The sequence below is a fragment of the Arvicola amphibius genome, chromosome 1, assembly GCF_903992535.2.
Source record: "Arvicola amphibius chromosome 1, mArvAmp1.2, whole genome shotgun sequence".
NCBI classification, from domain to species: domain Eukaryota; kingdom Metazoa; phylum Chordata; class Mammalia; order Rodentia; family Cricetidae; genus Arvicola; species Arvicola amphibius.
Genome location: NC_052047.1, coordinates 49,382,951 through 49,396,515, shown reverse-complemented (window position 1 = coordinate 49,396,515; position 13,565 = coordinate 49,382,951). Strand labels below are relative to the sequence as shown.

General features: G+C 37.1%; 1 protein-coding gene across 3 annotated transcripts in view; it reads right to left on the bottom strand.

Annotated features, from left to right (window-relative positions):
• Positions 1 to 289: 289 nt before the first annotated feature.
• Positions 290 to 13,565, bottom strand: part of Ppargc1a (PPARG coactivator 1 alpha) — a 102,620-nt gene continuing 89,344 nt past the window's right edge. For 2 of the 3 annotated variants that reach the window (XM_038323041.1, XM_038323053.1), the window contains exon 13: positions 6,631 to 11,153. In XM_038323041.1, coding sequence (XP_038178969.1) covers positions 11,050 to 11,153 — 104 coding nt within the window. In that variant the 3' untranslated portion in view covers positions 6,631 to 11,049. Of the gene's footprint in view, positions 332 to 6,630; positions 11,154 to 13,565 lie in introns of those variants that run through there. The other variant, XR_005284681.1, reaches the window with a different exon arrangement.

The window sequence follows — 13,565 nt, the reverse complement described above, 5'->3', positions numbered from 1 at the left end:
GCACATTCAAAGCCCACTCAGTAGGTCTTTTTATTTACATTTTTACCTGCATGCATTCAGTATACTTTGGAATACTGAAACAATTTAGGACTGTATTAGTTTGAAACAGTTCAATTAACTTAAGTTCAGAAACATGTGCTCCAGCTAGTAAGTAGTTTAATTGGTTCTATTATGAGAAATCATTTCTTCAGTGCTGGGCTTCTAAATATCCTCCCTGGAAGGGCATAGACATTCGCAAATATTTGGGGATGCAACTCTGAGGAGCCTAGCAGAAATCTATGACTAAAGAAAACACACACACACACACACACACACACACATACACACACACCTAAGGCTTGGTTTCCATTTTCTCCTATGATTTTATTGTGTTCTCTTTTCTCAGAACAACTTTATAACAATCCATAAACAAGACAAAGGCATGGGCCAAAGGTTCAAAGACCTTTACAGCTATTGCTTAAATACATTTATAACCGTGAGTCAAACTGAAACAAAGAGGAACATAAAGAGCTCAGTGGAGCGTGATTAGCTGGGACAAGGGACAAGCTTCTAATGCAACACCACACACTGGATGAAGGGAAGGCCACCTCCCATAAAAGGCTCAATTGTTCTGATTACATTTTCATTAGAAGGCACAATTAGCAAACTGCAAAAGGAGAATATCAGGAAACGGTCCAAAGACACAAGGTAATTTTGCATTGTGCCTTTGTTTGCAACAAAGTGTAATAAAAGAAAATGTCAATGGGAAAAATTCATAAAAGCTATTGATAGATGGAAATGAGGCAAAAGAGGGAAGTGACTTGTTTTAGGAACAATATTGGGGATAGAGATATGGCTCAATAATTAAGAGCACTTGCTGCTCTTGTAGAGGTCCAGGATTCAGTTCCAAGCACCCACGTTGTAACTAGCAACTGTAACTTCAGTCCCACGGGCCTGACACCCTCCACTGCTGTGTTCAGGCACTGCATGCATGTTATGTACTTACATACATGTAGGCAAAACACTCAAACACATAAAATAAAAGGAAGTATTTAATAAAAAGAAGGAACAGTTATAAACGTAGTGGATAAAGTGTTGAAACATTATCAATTTGAGTGGCAGTTTCTTTCTGTTACTGTATATATTTGTATGTTTATTGTCAATTAATAAAACTTTGCCAATTATGAAAACCCCAAGTTCCAGGTTTTCTTCAATGATAGTTCAAAGACTTCCAAAGATTACACATCACTGACTAATTTCCATTCTTTTCTTCTTCTTAATTCTAAAGGACCTCTTACTTCCTGAGCCTAGCCACTGATTGGGATGAAACACAGACTCTGAAATTTTGAATATTGACCCCCTCCTTTTTCCTCATAGTAAACATAAAATGTAAGTGTGGACAGGTTAGCATGGTAGAGAGAAATCCAGATACAAATATTCCAGAACGCTTAAGAAGGTATTCTCAATAACCCACTCAAACCAAAGTAGCCACAGGAATAAGAGACCATCTGGTTAAAGGATGTCTTGTCAGTATGTCCAGTGCTTGCAGGTATTGCAGCCTTAATCCAGAATCTTCTAAAGTTGCTTAAAAATCATAGAGCGCTATGGTATATGATATTTTTGTTATTTAATTACTCAGTGGTAAGGCAATAAAATCTTAAACCACCAAATCTCCTTTAGTGCAATAATTGGATTAACAGTGGCTATAACACAGACCTATTGCAGGTTCTTCAACAAGCCATTTAAAGTTTTAATTAGAAAATGTTGCAAAGACACGTGTTGGTTCATTCAAGTACAGTACTTCTAAAGGAGGCTGTACAGACATCCCAAGGTCCTTCCTCCCATAGAGGAAATCTGTCCTCTGTCTTCACAGATAGATGGCTCAAATTTAAGGTAATTTTAAGATTTCTATATTAAGATGGTCTGTAAACAATACACATTTACTGAAAATTATGCTCCACAGACTGATCTTTTCTTAGGATGGCATTGTAAACACAGTGTTCTCTTGTGATACTGGACCAGCAGGTAGAATACAGTGATCCCTGAGCTTGTGAGGGAAGGTACAGAACTTGGCAATTTCCTATTCTTCTCAACTGTGAGGGCTCAGAGATTAGATGCATGGGATGATTTCTGACTAAATTATATGTGTTCAACTTCTGATAAGTTTATTGGGATATAATCTCCATCACCTATTGATGCAAAGCAGCGCTCTTCATAAAACATGGCAAGTGAAAAATTGTGTGTGTGAATGAGACTCACACAGAGACTCTGAATGACCGGCTGCTGCTCTTAGGAAATTCACAGTTCAATAATTTTTGTACTGGTAGCTTGGTGTGGAACAGGATTTGCATCTCTCCCTTTCTGCTCCGTGTATAGGTTGCAATCATCTGCATGTTTGAATTTCATCACTGTACAATGGAAGACTATAAACTACGAAGAGTTTTTGATACAACCAGACGGGAACAACAAAAGCTACACAAATGCTTAAGTAGCCAATTTACTCTGACAGAATTTTTTCCTTTTTCATCACCAATATTTTATTCCTGGAGGCTTTGTACATTGCATGACAGGGAAACAAGTTTTGAGGTCAGTTCAACTTTGCCCTGTTCAAGACAGTAATTGTCCCAAACCTCCATTTCCTCATCTATAAAATGGGAAGGGTTATGTTTCTCCCTTATCCTTTGGTTATATGTACTGATTAAGAAAGTGCCCTGTAATCAGCTAGGCAAAGTGACTGTTGAGAGGGCAAATCCATAATAAATTGTAGCTGATATCATCATTGCAATTTTCATTATCTTCATATTCTCATGGCCTGCTTATCTGGAGTTTCAACTCGAGGTAGCTTTTCTTTTTGTGCCTTCATTCAGTGAAAGATTTGCCTTAATGGACAAATTTGCAAATATCTGAATGGAGGATATTTAAGAAAAAGTTTGAGATCCAGCCACACCATTATCTGAGGTCAAATTTCAGGGAAAGGGCAACAACCGGGTACATCTCATAGTAAGAAAAGAAGTCTTTTTTATTTTTTATTTTTTTTATTTATTTTACATTCCAACCAGTTTCCCTCCCCCCATTTTTCCCACCTTCTTAAGTTGATCATGTTTCTAAATGAAATTTACATACCACAGTTAAGAAGAAATAAATGTCTTTCAATATCTCCAATTCTACAAATTGAATATGCCCATGCTAACTAACAGATATGGCTTTTAAGGGAGGTTAATGTTAACCTCTAAATACTGAAAGCCTGCCAAGATCTCTTGTTGCAAACAGCTACTTGGAAATGGCAAGAATGAACCATTCAGGAGAGAAAAAGGAACCTTACCAAAAGCATAAATGAAATATAGATACTCTTTGTGTTATATGTGGGGTGAGCCTTATATTTTATAACTGTACGATATGAATGCTTAAATGTTGTATCTGAAATCCTACCTGTGTTTCCATCCTACCAGCAAGGCAGTAAACAGGGCTTTAGTCAAATCCTCTAAGCAAACACAGAGACAACCCGACACATAAAACCAGTCTACAATATCCATTCTCTTCTTCAGAGATCATCTACTTATCCGTACAACCTCTTCTTCTGTTTATGTGATCTCATGGCATGTGTAGACATAAAAGGCAAATCAGACCCAAGATATCTTTGCCTACCTTGCTTTGTACATGATGTTCAAAGGTGTTTGATTAACCTTCTATTTACTCCTTCTGTTTCCTTCAGATGACCTTTTCACTTAGTCCATGTGATTGTGTGACACACTGGCACCATGTGACAAAGCAGCCCTTGTGAGCTCTCTATGAATTATTTCATTCATCAGTCTCAGGTCCTTGTAATGTCCCTTTATGTTCTACAAAGCACCTGCTGTTGGAAGTGGGAAAGACCAGCACAGGTGTAGGCACCTCCCACACTGCAGACTGAAACCAAATAATGAGTGGTGAATTTGAAACTTTCCCTCCAATTATTTTCCTGTTGGAAATCTCCATTGCAATTTAGATCATTGGCCCAGGGAACAGTCATTCACTGGTAAATAGAGACATACTTTCAAAGGTTGATATCTCTAAGCAATATGAAACATTTAATGAAAGGGTGTGCTTATCAAAGGGAAACCTGCTAAGTGGTTAAGTGAGGAGGAAGGACAGCTTGGCTCCTCTAAGTATTAAGTAAGACTTTCAAGGGTTCTGTGAAGCCGGCTGTAAGAACAAGCAAGGCACCTGATTGGAAATGAAGTGAGAACGTGGTAACGCGAATGAAGACAGGACCGAATTACGGGGGAACACCCACGTCAATCAAAGGAAAGCACCTGTGAATTTCCTTAAACGATTTGCTGGAGGGGATTGTGTGGTAACTACATCACCAGAGCTGCTGTTTCTTTCACCAATTAGTATTGTTATGAAGAAACTTGACTATAGAGCACCTAATAGCTGCAAAAAATAAATTCCCTCCAATTAAGTAGTCTAATAAGCTATTTAGGGTTTCACCACTTCAAATTCTTTCCTCCCCATTTAATTTCAGCTTTCACTTGGATGTCATCTTGTTGAAAATTCATCAGAACTATGTGTGTGTGGAAGGGAGGGGGGAGAATGCTCCTAAGTGCCCCGATGCTCAAAGCCCAGCAAAAGCACAATAATTTTTTTCCCAAGCAACCTAGGATTTTCACTAATAATTTAGTTTCTTCCTACTAGAAGTTAATATATGAAAATATATGAAAATGGTCAATATGCAAATTCAAATATCACACTCGCTAGTTGCCTTCCGTAACTGCTTTGTGCATAAATTTGAAACAATACAATATTTTAAGATTCCTGATTATAATAATGCCTTGGTGTGCATATGTGCATGTATAATTATGTTCATTTAATTTAATCATGAAAATATTACAGGATCATTTGATTTGTCTCCTCTAAAAGTTCTCTCACGTTTTTTCAACTAATTAATTCCACTAAGCTTCATCTGTGAGTCTTCTGGTTATAGGCAAGGAGCGTTAACAGGGACATGGTTGCGTTGCTATGGAATTGTGGACAGCAAGACAGCACCAGGAGGGTGGCAGTCTCTTACCCTTAATCAGTGAGCCTGGCTATGCTTTTCAGTAGAAATGGTTTTGAAAATATTCTAATTTTATGTTCATTTCTTTCAGCAAGTCCTTGGTACCCTTGAATGCTGAGAATTTGCCCTGAAGCAATCACCTGATTGCACAGAAGAGACCTGGAAACTAGCCCATGTGACCCACACATTCCACATGCTTCACTGGAGTGCAGCTTTGGGGACGGCGTGCAGTTACAGAACCACATGGGATAGCTGAGAACAAACGGGTGGAGGACATTTAACTTTATGCACTAGAAACAATGGCGGTACCCCTATAACAATAATGGAAGAGAGGAAGGCTGACCTAAAGGGGATTGAATGTTAGCCTTCTCCTGCCAAAGAATTCATGTCTTCCTCACGCAAAAGCTGTTCCTTTCCTCAACATATTACCAGAGAACAGTAGTAGAAAAGAAATAGGTTGCTTTGTACCCATCAATGGAATCTATACAACATCTTTTCCTCGGGGATTAATTCAGCTTTTGATTAAATCTTTCTGAGATTTAAATCATGATGTTACAAACCTCCAAGGAACTTCTCTCTGAGTTGTGACCTTCTTTATTACTCTCTGTTGTTTGATAAAGTACAAAGATTGATTTATAATGGTGCACAGCATGCTGACACACAAAAAAGGGCCAAGGAGAAATCGCACAATGTGAGATTAATATAAAGTAAATATTGCAAAAAGTGGGCTTTGTTTAAAATGTTCCATAATTAATACTGAGTTAAGAGTGCATATCTAGTAATACTAGTGTCAGATGAGTGTAATAGTAATATTTGGACTGCAAATTTCAGCCAGTGATCTGCTCAATAATCCCACAAATATGAGAAAACTGGCAATGTTCAAAAAGAATTTCAACTCAATATCACATTGTTTATAGTTCAGACCATTTTAATATGGAAAAATTTTTAAATGAGACAGAAAAACTACTGTGATCAAGTACTCAGTTACTTTTGGTTCTGATAATGATTTTTGCCAATAGTATCATCCAAGATGGAAATAATTTAACATTACGAGGGCAGAAGGAAACAAATCTATTATCTCCCATCAAGATGTTCAATAAAAAGCTAGCAGCTAAGATCACTTAGCATCCCCATTAACTATCTACCCTCCCCCAAAAGGCTTATTAGGGTAAACAGTTAATTCCTTCAGATGTACTTTTATTATTTTAATATCTTGGCTGCTTCCAAACAGAAGATAAAAAGATTCCCAGTACAACATAAGCAAAAATAAAAGTTGAGTCAGCTCTGGTACCTTCCCTGGATCTCAGGAATAATTAGAATCTATAGTTGTATATCTACATGACTTAACATTTAGTTTTTTATCTCAAATGTTGACAACATATATGAATGAGCTTTACTATTTGTGTAGAATGGAAGTAGCACCATAGATAGTGTGTTTCCTACATTATTTGCAGGGTTTTAGTGTATTTTAATGATAATTTAATCACATTTCAATATTCACAAACATTGTTTTCTCTGGATATGGTGGGGTGAGTGGGAGAGGAGATATTCAGTTGTGAGTCTCCAAATGCTGTGTTTACTCTGGTCTTGAGTACAGAGGAACACACAATATCAGCTGTGATAATAACAATGCCTTTATTGTTAAGATCACGACTTGCTACCAGGCACAACAGCAGCCAGACAGCAGGACATACCTGCAGCGACCGGCCCATTCCACATACAACCTGGTAACATGAATAGGACAAGGCCTTTCTCCTGATGTAAGTCATCAAGAAGTATCTGACTCATCTATAACAGAATCAAGATCCCCACCAAATATTTACTTGATAACCCTCCAGGCAATAATTTAACCTCAAAAGTACATACTTTCCAGGGTTACTTGCACAAATAGAGCTAAGCCATTTGATAAAAGATCCACATCAATTTTCACCTGCTCAACCTTCATTATAGAAATTAACCACACCTCCCCTTTACACTTTGAAAAACACCAGGTAAAATATGAGAGGTGCGCATGTCCTCAGTGCTAAAGCACATCCATTTGTATGGAAAAGCAAGGAAGAAGGGAGAGAGCCTGAGAGGAAACTGAAAAATGAGCAGCGAAGTGTACTGATCTGAGAAACATGCCAACAATTTGGTTCCGATAAATAAGAAAAGCAGAAGTAGATTTGAAACATTCGTTTCCCTTTATTAGCTCAGTGAGGCTGATGTGTACTGCACATTAAAAAAAAATCACAGGAATTTTCATACAATGAATAAAACCACAACAATACATGTAGAATTGGCAGGTGGAAAAGAGCCAGCAAGGGCTCAAACTAATCGCTCACTTTCCCTCTTCAGCATAGTTCAACCAACAGTGTTACACTTTCACCTACAAATCTTAAAGTAGCTCCATCAAATCAGCAGTTTTCACATTATTGAAAATGTCTGTCACATAGGTACAAATTTAGAATCATCACATTATATTACATGGCTATTCTAGGTCATCTATAGATCAGATCTTAGACTACAGTGATTGAAGTTCTCGGTACAGCCATCAAAAAAGGACACATGATCATTACCTACTGTTAGCTCACATCTAAAGGCATGAAAAGGTTTCCTTTTTTCAACTGACCCAAACACTTTACCCCAATAGTGCCAAGTTCCCTCTCTGCTGTTTTGAGTCTTGACAGCTCAACCGTTGTTCTCAGAGTCCTTGACAAAAACTGATTTTGTTGCACTGAAAGAATTACTCTGCTACATTTCTTTTCTTCTTCTTCTTCTTCTTTTTTTTTTTTTTAATAAAAACCCCACATTTCTAAAGCACCAGTTCGGGTACCAAAATTGTAGATGTAGTACTTACCACAGCATGAAGGCAATGGCCCATGGTCATCTGAAAGTCTTATAGATCTATGCTGAAATTTGCCTCCCATGATGTTGGGGTGCATGTGTTGTTGGAAAGATTCTCTCCCAAAGGAAGTGAAAAAAAAAAAAAAGAAAGAAAGGAACACAGCTTACAGCTTACATTTTGATGGGCTACCCACAGTGTCTGCATAAGATACAAAAGCGTCACTAATTTTAGATGCAGTCTGAAGTCCATGGAGGAAAACTATCTTCATGGTAACAAGATTTGTCAGGCCAGAGGGTGAGGGAGATCAATAAATCCTCAACATGAAATCTGTAGTGTTGTCTTTTGATAAGTAAGAAAAGAAACCACGTATTTCAGTCATGTCCATGATCCAGGGCAAACAGAGAACGTATTTAAAGTTGGATCACAAAAATTGAAAGGCAAAATAGAGAACGCATCTGGTCCTTAAACACATAACAGGATTTACTAAATATTGATTTCTTAAAAATAATTTATTGCTCTTAATAGTCTTTTTTATTATTATTCTACAACAGAAGATACTCAAAATTCAGAAAGAAAGACTGTAAACTTTAGTTTGGCGTTCACAAAGAGTTAAAATACCTGCATTGAACCTACAGAACAAGAATTAGGCGGATTAAAGATGTGTTACTGTTGTAACGCAGAACCTGTGAACACAATTCTTTTATTTCATAGTTATTTATTGCTTTCTATCTACTTAGAAATAGTAAGCCAAACACTTGAGCAAGCATCCGACAGGACAGACAGTGGATTCACTCAGAACACAATATGCTGGTGATAAATGAACGCAGCCCTCAAAATTAGCTGCATTGGCCTGGGGGTGAAACCCATTTTGTAAGATCGTGTTGGGTGAGAGAAAGGAAAAGAACAATTAATTAAGTAGTAGGTCTAGCACATCTTCCAGAAAAGTCACGTCAGCCAAACAGTAAACACATCTCAATTTGGAAATCAAAAACATACTGCAAACTTTAGTGACTTCCATGGCAGCAACTCCACACTCAGATGAAATCCGGATGCTCAGAATAGAGGTTTTTTTTTTTTATTTCTGACATTTATTATTGTAATTATTATTAAATTTAGCAGAAGCAATGTCACCACGAACAACATCATGGTCACGTCAGAGGCCATGCTAGTGAGAGAAGGAACACTGCTTCTGCGAGAGCTGAGATTCCCAAATGAAGAACTTACACTCCCATCTGACAGCTGCCATGCACCCTGGGTAGAAAGTCTCCACTGGCCGTATTATTTTCATCATCATTTCATAATTTATAATAAATAGGCTATCTGCAACTGATAAATATGTCTCTTTAGTAAACAAAGGAATGAAACATCAGTATTATACAGGATGTATAACTGTAAAAAATACAGATTAAATACCATCATCATATTCTGCCAAGGGAAAGAGATACTGGCTTCAAAGATAGTCTTCAGACACACAGTAATTATTGTAAAAATCATACTGCAATTATTACCTCAGCATTTTGTATCAAATTAAAATCACAAAAATTAAAACAAAACAGCATTTTAAAAAGATTTTTTTTTGACCTCTAGTTTCAAAACTACTGTTGATAGAGAAAATAAAAACATTTCTTAATGGTTTCCCCATTGAGAGACTTTACATAAAATCATGATATCGTCTAGAAAAATTTTAGATGAGAAAATTTCATTCCCCTAACAAATCCAGTGTATAAAACTTCAAAGAAAAACAAGCAACAAGAAAATGTGGAAAAATATCACAGAAGTGGTTAATACCTTTAGGGGCCTAGGATTTTTGTTGTTGACAAGATGCTTAGATCGAAGCTCCTACAAGGGGGTGGATGTGCGTGAAGCGTCAATTTGTTGTAGTGCACTCAACGGACACACACACACACACTGTCTTTTGTTTTGTTTTGTTTTGTTTTTTTTACAATCAAATATATATATAAGCAGTAAGTTTAGCTTCTAAATATGTTAGTGTACAATAATTGTTTCACCTCATAATTACATTTGAATATTCTTGATTAAGAAAAATTTAGCAGTTTTGAAAAGAAGGCTGCATTTACAGTGCATAGCTGTAACAAAAAAAAAGAACATAGTTGTAGAGTATGTACAGAAAATAAAAATACTCCATTTAACATCTGTAAATACTTAACTACATCAGAGAATGTAGCAATTACACTATCTGAACACATCCAGAGAGTTCTACTCGACTCTCAGTAGTCATGTAACCAGGTCTCCTCCTCAGAAGGAACCACCGAACACACTCCCCGCTTGACCATTGACAAGGCTTTGCAAAAATTTCCAGTGGAAGATCAACATTTCGGACATATACAGAGGTGTCAGGACAAAGAACAAACTACAGAAACCTCAAAATGTTAGGAAAGTTTAGCATCTGTTGCCTGCAGTATCCTCTCCCACCCAGATTCCATGGCAAAGGGAAAGAAAGAGGAAGAGAGAGGGGGAAGAGAGAAAGAGAGAGAGAGAGAGAGAGAGAGAGAGAGAGAGAGAGAGAGAGAGAGAGAGAGAGAGAGAGAGAGAGAGAGAGGATATTAGTTCTGTGGAACCTGTAGTGTCTTCGGGATTGTCGGGTAATGGTTACGTTATGAGAGAGAGCTTGCTGCAGGTTGGTTTTGCACTTTCTGGAAAGACGGTACCGGAGGCTGACAACAGACATCAGCAGTGCCATTTTAGGGTGGTTTGTGAGTTTTCTTTCTTTTGAATTTATATCTATTTATTTTCCTTTTGTATAGAATATGAACATTTTGAAGTTCTATGTTTTAAGTGTGTCTTCATGGATATGCTGCCATTTGAAGGGGTTTGCCCTTGTTCATTCTGGTCAGGTGCCCCCAAGTCCTCACATGCGCACACATGTATGCCGCAAATAAGTACACACACACACACACACACACACACACACTGTCCCCAAGAGCCTCCAGGGAAAGCAAAGCTGACACCCGTGAATAAACGTGTGCTTACTGGATTATCATTCCATCTCTTGCCTCTTCAGCAGCTGTGTTCATGTAAACCGTTGTTGTTCTTGTTCTAATGGTTGTTGTTGTTTTGCTTTATTTTTTTGTACAGAGAGTGTAAAGTAGGAGAAATTCCTAAGTATGACTTGCGAGAGTCTTGGGAAAGGACACGCTGTCCCTTGAGGTATTGACCATCTCTCTGTCATCCTCAGCCAGGGAACATGTTACCTGCGCAAGCTTCTCTGAGCTTCCTTCAGTAAACTATCAAAATCCAGAGAGTCATACTTGCTCTTGGTGGAAGCAGGGTCAAAGTCATCTGAATTTGAATCTGGAAAAAAAAAGAAAACAAAAACACCAAACCAGGTTAGCTGGTGGTTTTCAATGCAATTCAAGATACCTGGTTCAGTTGTAATGTAATGAATCAATGTACTTAAAAATGGTGCCTGAATTTTATTGAGTATATACATTTAAATATAGAAGGGAGTAGTTGGCTTTCAAAATCAAAAGCCTACTGATTCACTGTATACCTAAAACCTCAGAGAACACAGGAGTAGTAGATTTCAATGCTTCTTTAATATTTAATATTTTTATAGGTGACTACATTTCCCTTATCTTGGCATTTTAAATGACTTGCCAATGATTCCCCCAATAACTTAGATGGAAAGGTTCAAGTAGAAGCTGGAAATAATTTTCCCATTAATGGATTTAACTTTATTGAGCATAAAATACAGTAGATTAGGATGGACAAAGATCATTCTAGACTGTCTTGGATTTTTCAACGTGTTCAAATCTGATTTTATGCAAAATCCCATGTTACGTCAAACAACTCTTTTAAAACACTTGTGTTTAGCAATGTATGTTAAATAAAATGCTTAAACACTTCCAGCCATTCTCTGTTTATATCTACAGAAAAAGGTAGACAGTGCAGGCTTAGAAGTGAGAAAGAGTTTCTGGGAAATATAACGAAAACCTCCTGTGAATGAATTACTTTCTTGGGAAGTATTTATTTGAAGGGAAATAAAACCTTTCAGGAGCACATTAACAATTCAACTAACCATATAAGCAGTCCATATTTTTCCTAAGCTAAGTTACAACACAAAAATCCAAAGGACAGGAGTGCAAGAGTAGAAACTATGGAAGCATAAATTGAACTATGAAGACGCACATAGCTGCGGCTGGGGTATAGCTCAGGGGTTTTGTTTAAGACAAAACACTAGGTGACCACAAAGGGAAATTTGCATACTTTTTACATGGAGGGAATTTAGAAAAGTGTAGTTACCTAATGTTGGGTTACTCTAAGAATAATTAATCCATAATTTAATGTTTTGCATTTCTTTTGATAAATATTCAGAATGCTGGGAGACAATATTTCTTCACTGTGGTAGACTTCACATAGACACCCACCTACACAAGCACACACATTATCTCTCTTAATAGGCATTCAAGGCCGGGCGGTGGTGGCGCACGCCTTTAATCCCAGCACTTGGGAGGCAGAGGCAGGTGGATCTCTGTGAGTTGGAGGCCAGCCTGGTCTACAAGAGCTAGTTCCAGGACAGGCTCCAAAGCTACAGAGAAACCCTGTCTTGAAAAACCAAAAAAAAAAGCATTCAAAAGAGATGTTCCTGCTGGATGAGCCAGCCCTATGGGAGACTGCAGGAGGAACTACACCACGCCCTCTCATATTGAAGAGAAGACGGTGGAACATGGTAAGATATAATGAAAATGTGGAAATAAACTAAAAGCCACCTCATTATTTTCAAAAGAAATTGTTTGAAATAATGTTCCGATATTAATGGACACACCAAAAAAAATCACATTTGTTTTCTTAGCACCTGGAAAACTGTTGCTCCAGGTAGCTAGTCAAATTAATGTTGTTGAATAGATGCATTAATCTCAGGCACCTACATACTATTAAAACCATAACTGAAAATAGTCATATTGGGATCTGGAAATTATTTACCAATAAACAGCAAGAAAAATGTAAAGATATATATGTTTATACATATATAAGATAATAGTCTACTATTTGTGTAAAGAACTAATTAAGAATATATTATTTCATTTTTCATATATGCCTGAATATGATTTCCATCTATTACTAATACTTAATCAAAACCACTATATTCTTAATACAAAGTTACCTGCTCTGATTCTGCCTTTCCTGATTAACAATTTATACTTTATATTTATTTACTTTATATGCATGAGTATTTTTCCTGTAGGCATGTATGAGCACCATGTACATGCCGATAGAGGGTCCCCTGAAACTGGAGTTATGGATGGTTGTGAGCCACCACATGGGTGTGCAGGTAATCAAACCTAGGCCCTCTGAAAGAGCAATATTTAATCTAGACTACTGATCCATACATCCAGTCCTCCTTAATATTTTTTATCAAGGCATTTTGTTGGTAAGAGGCATTTGCTTACATAACAGTAAATAGAACCAATAGATAGAAATTCTTAAATAGTAGAGCAAACATCAAATCCTGGCTTCATCACAATAGCCCTAATCAAGTCACATTAATTTTTCACTCTCCCTTATTAAATTAGCTCATAAATAGTAGCTGCAATCATTACATGCAATGTAGTCATCATTAGACAGTTTTTGTGGTAGAGAAACAGGATGCATATGATAGGTAACTTCATTTGGAGAAGCAAATAAAACAGCAAAAACCGCAGAAGTAGAATCTGTCTAAAATAATAGAACATTTTTCTGTCTCCGTCTAATTAATAAGTACCA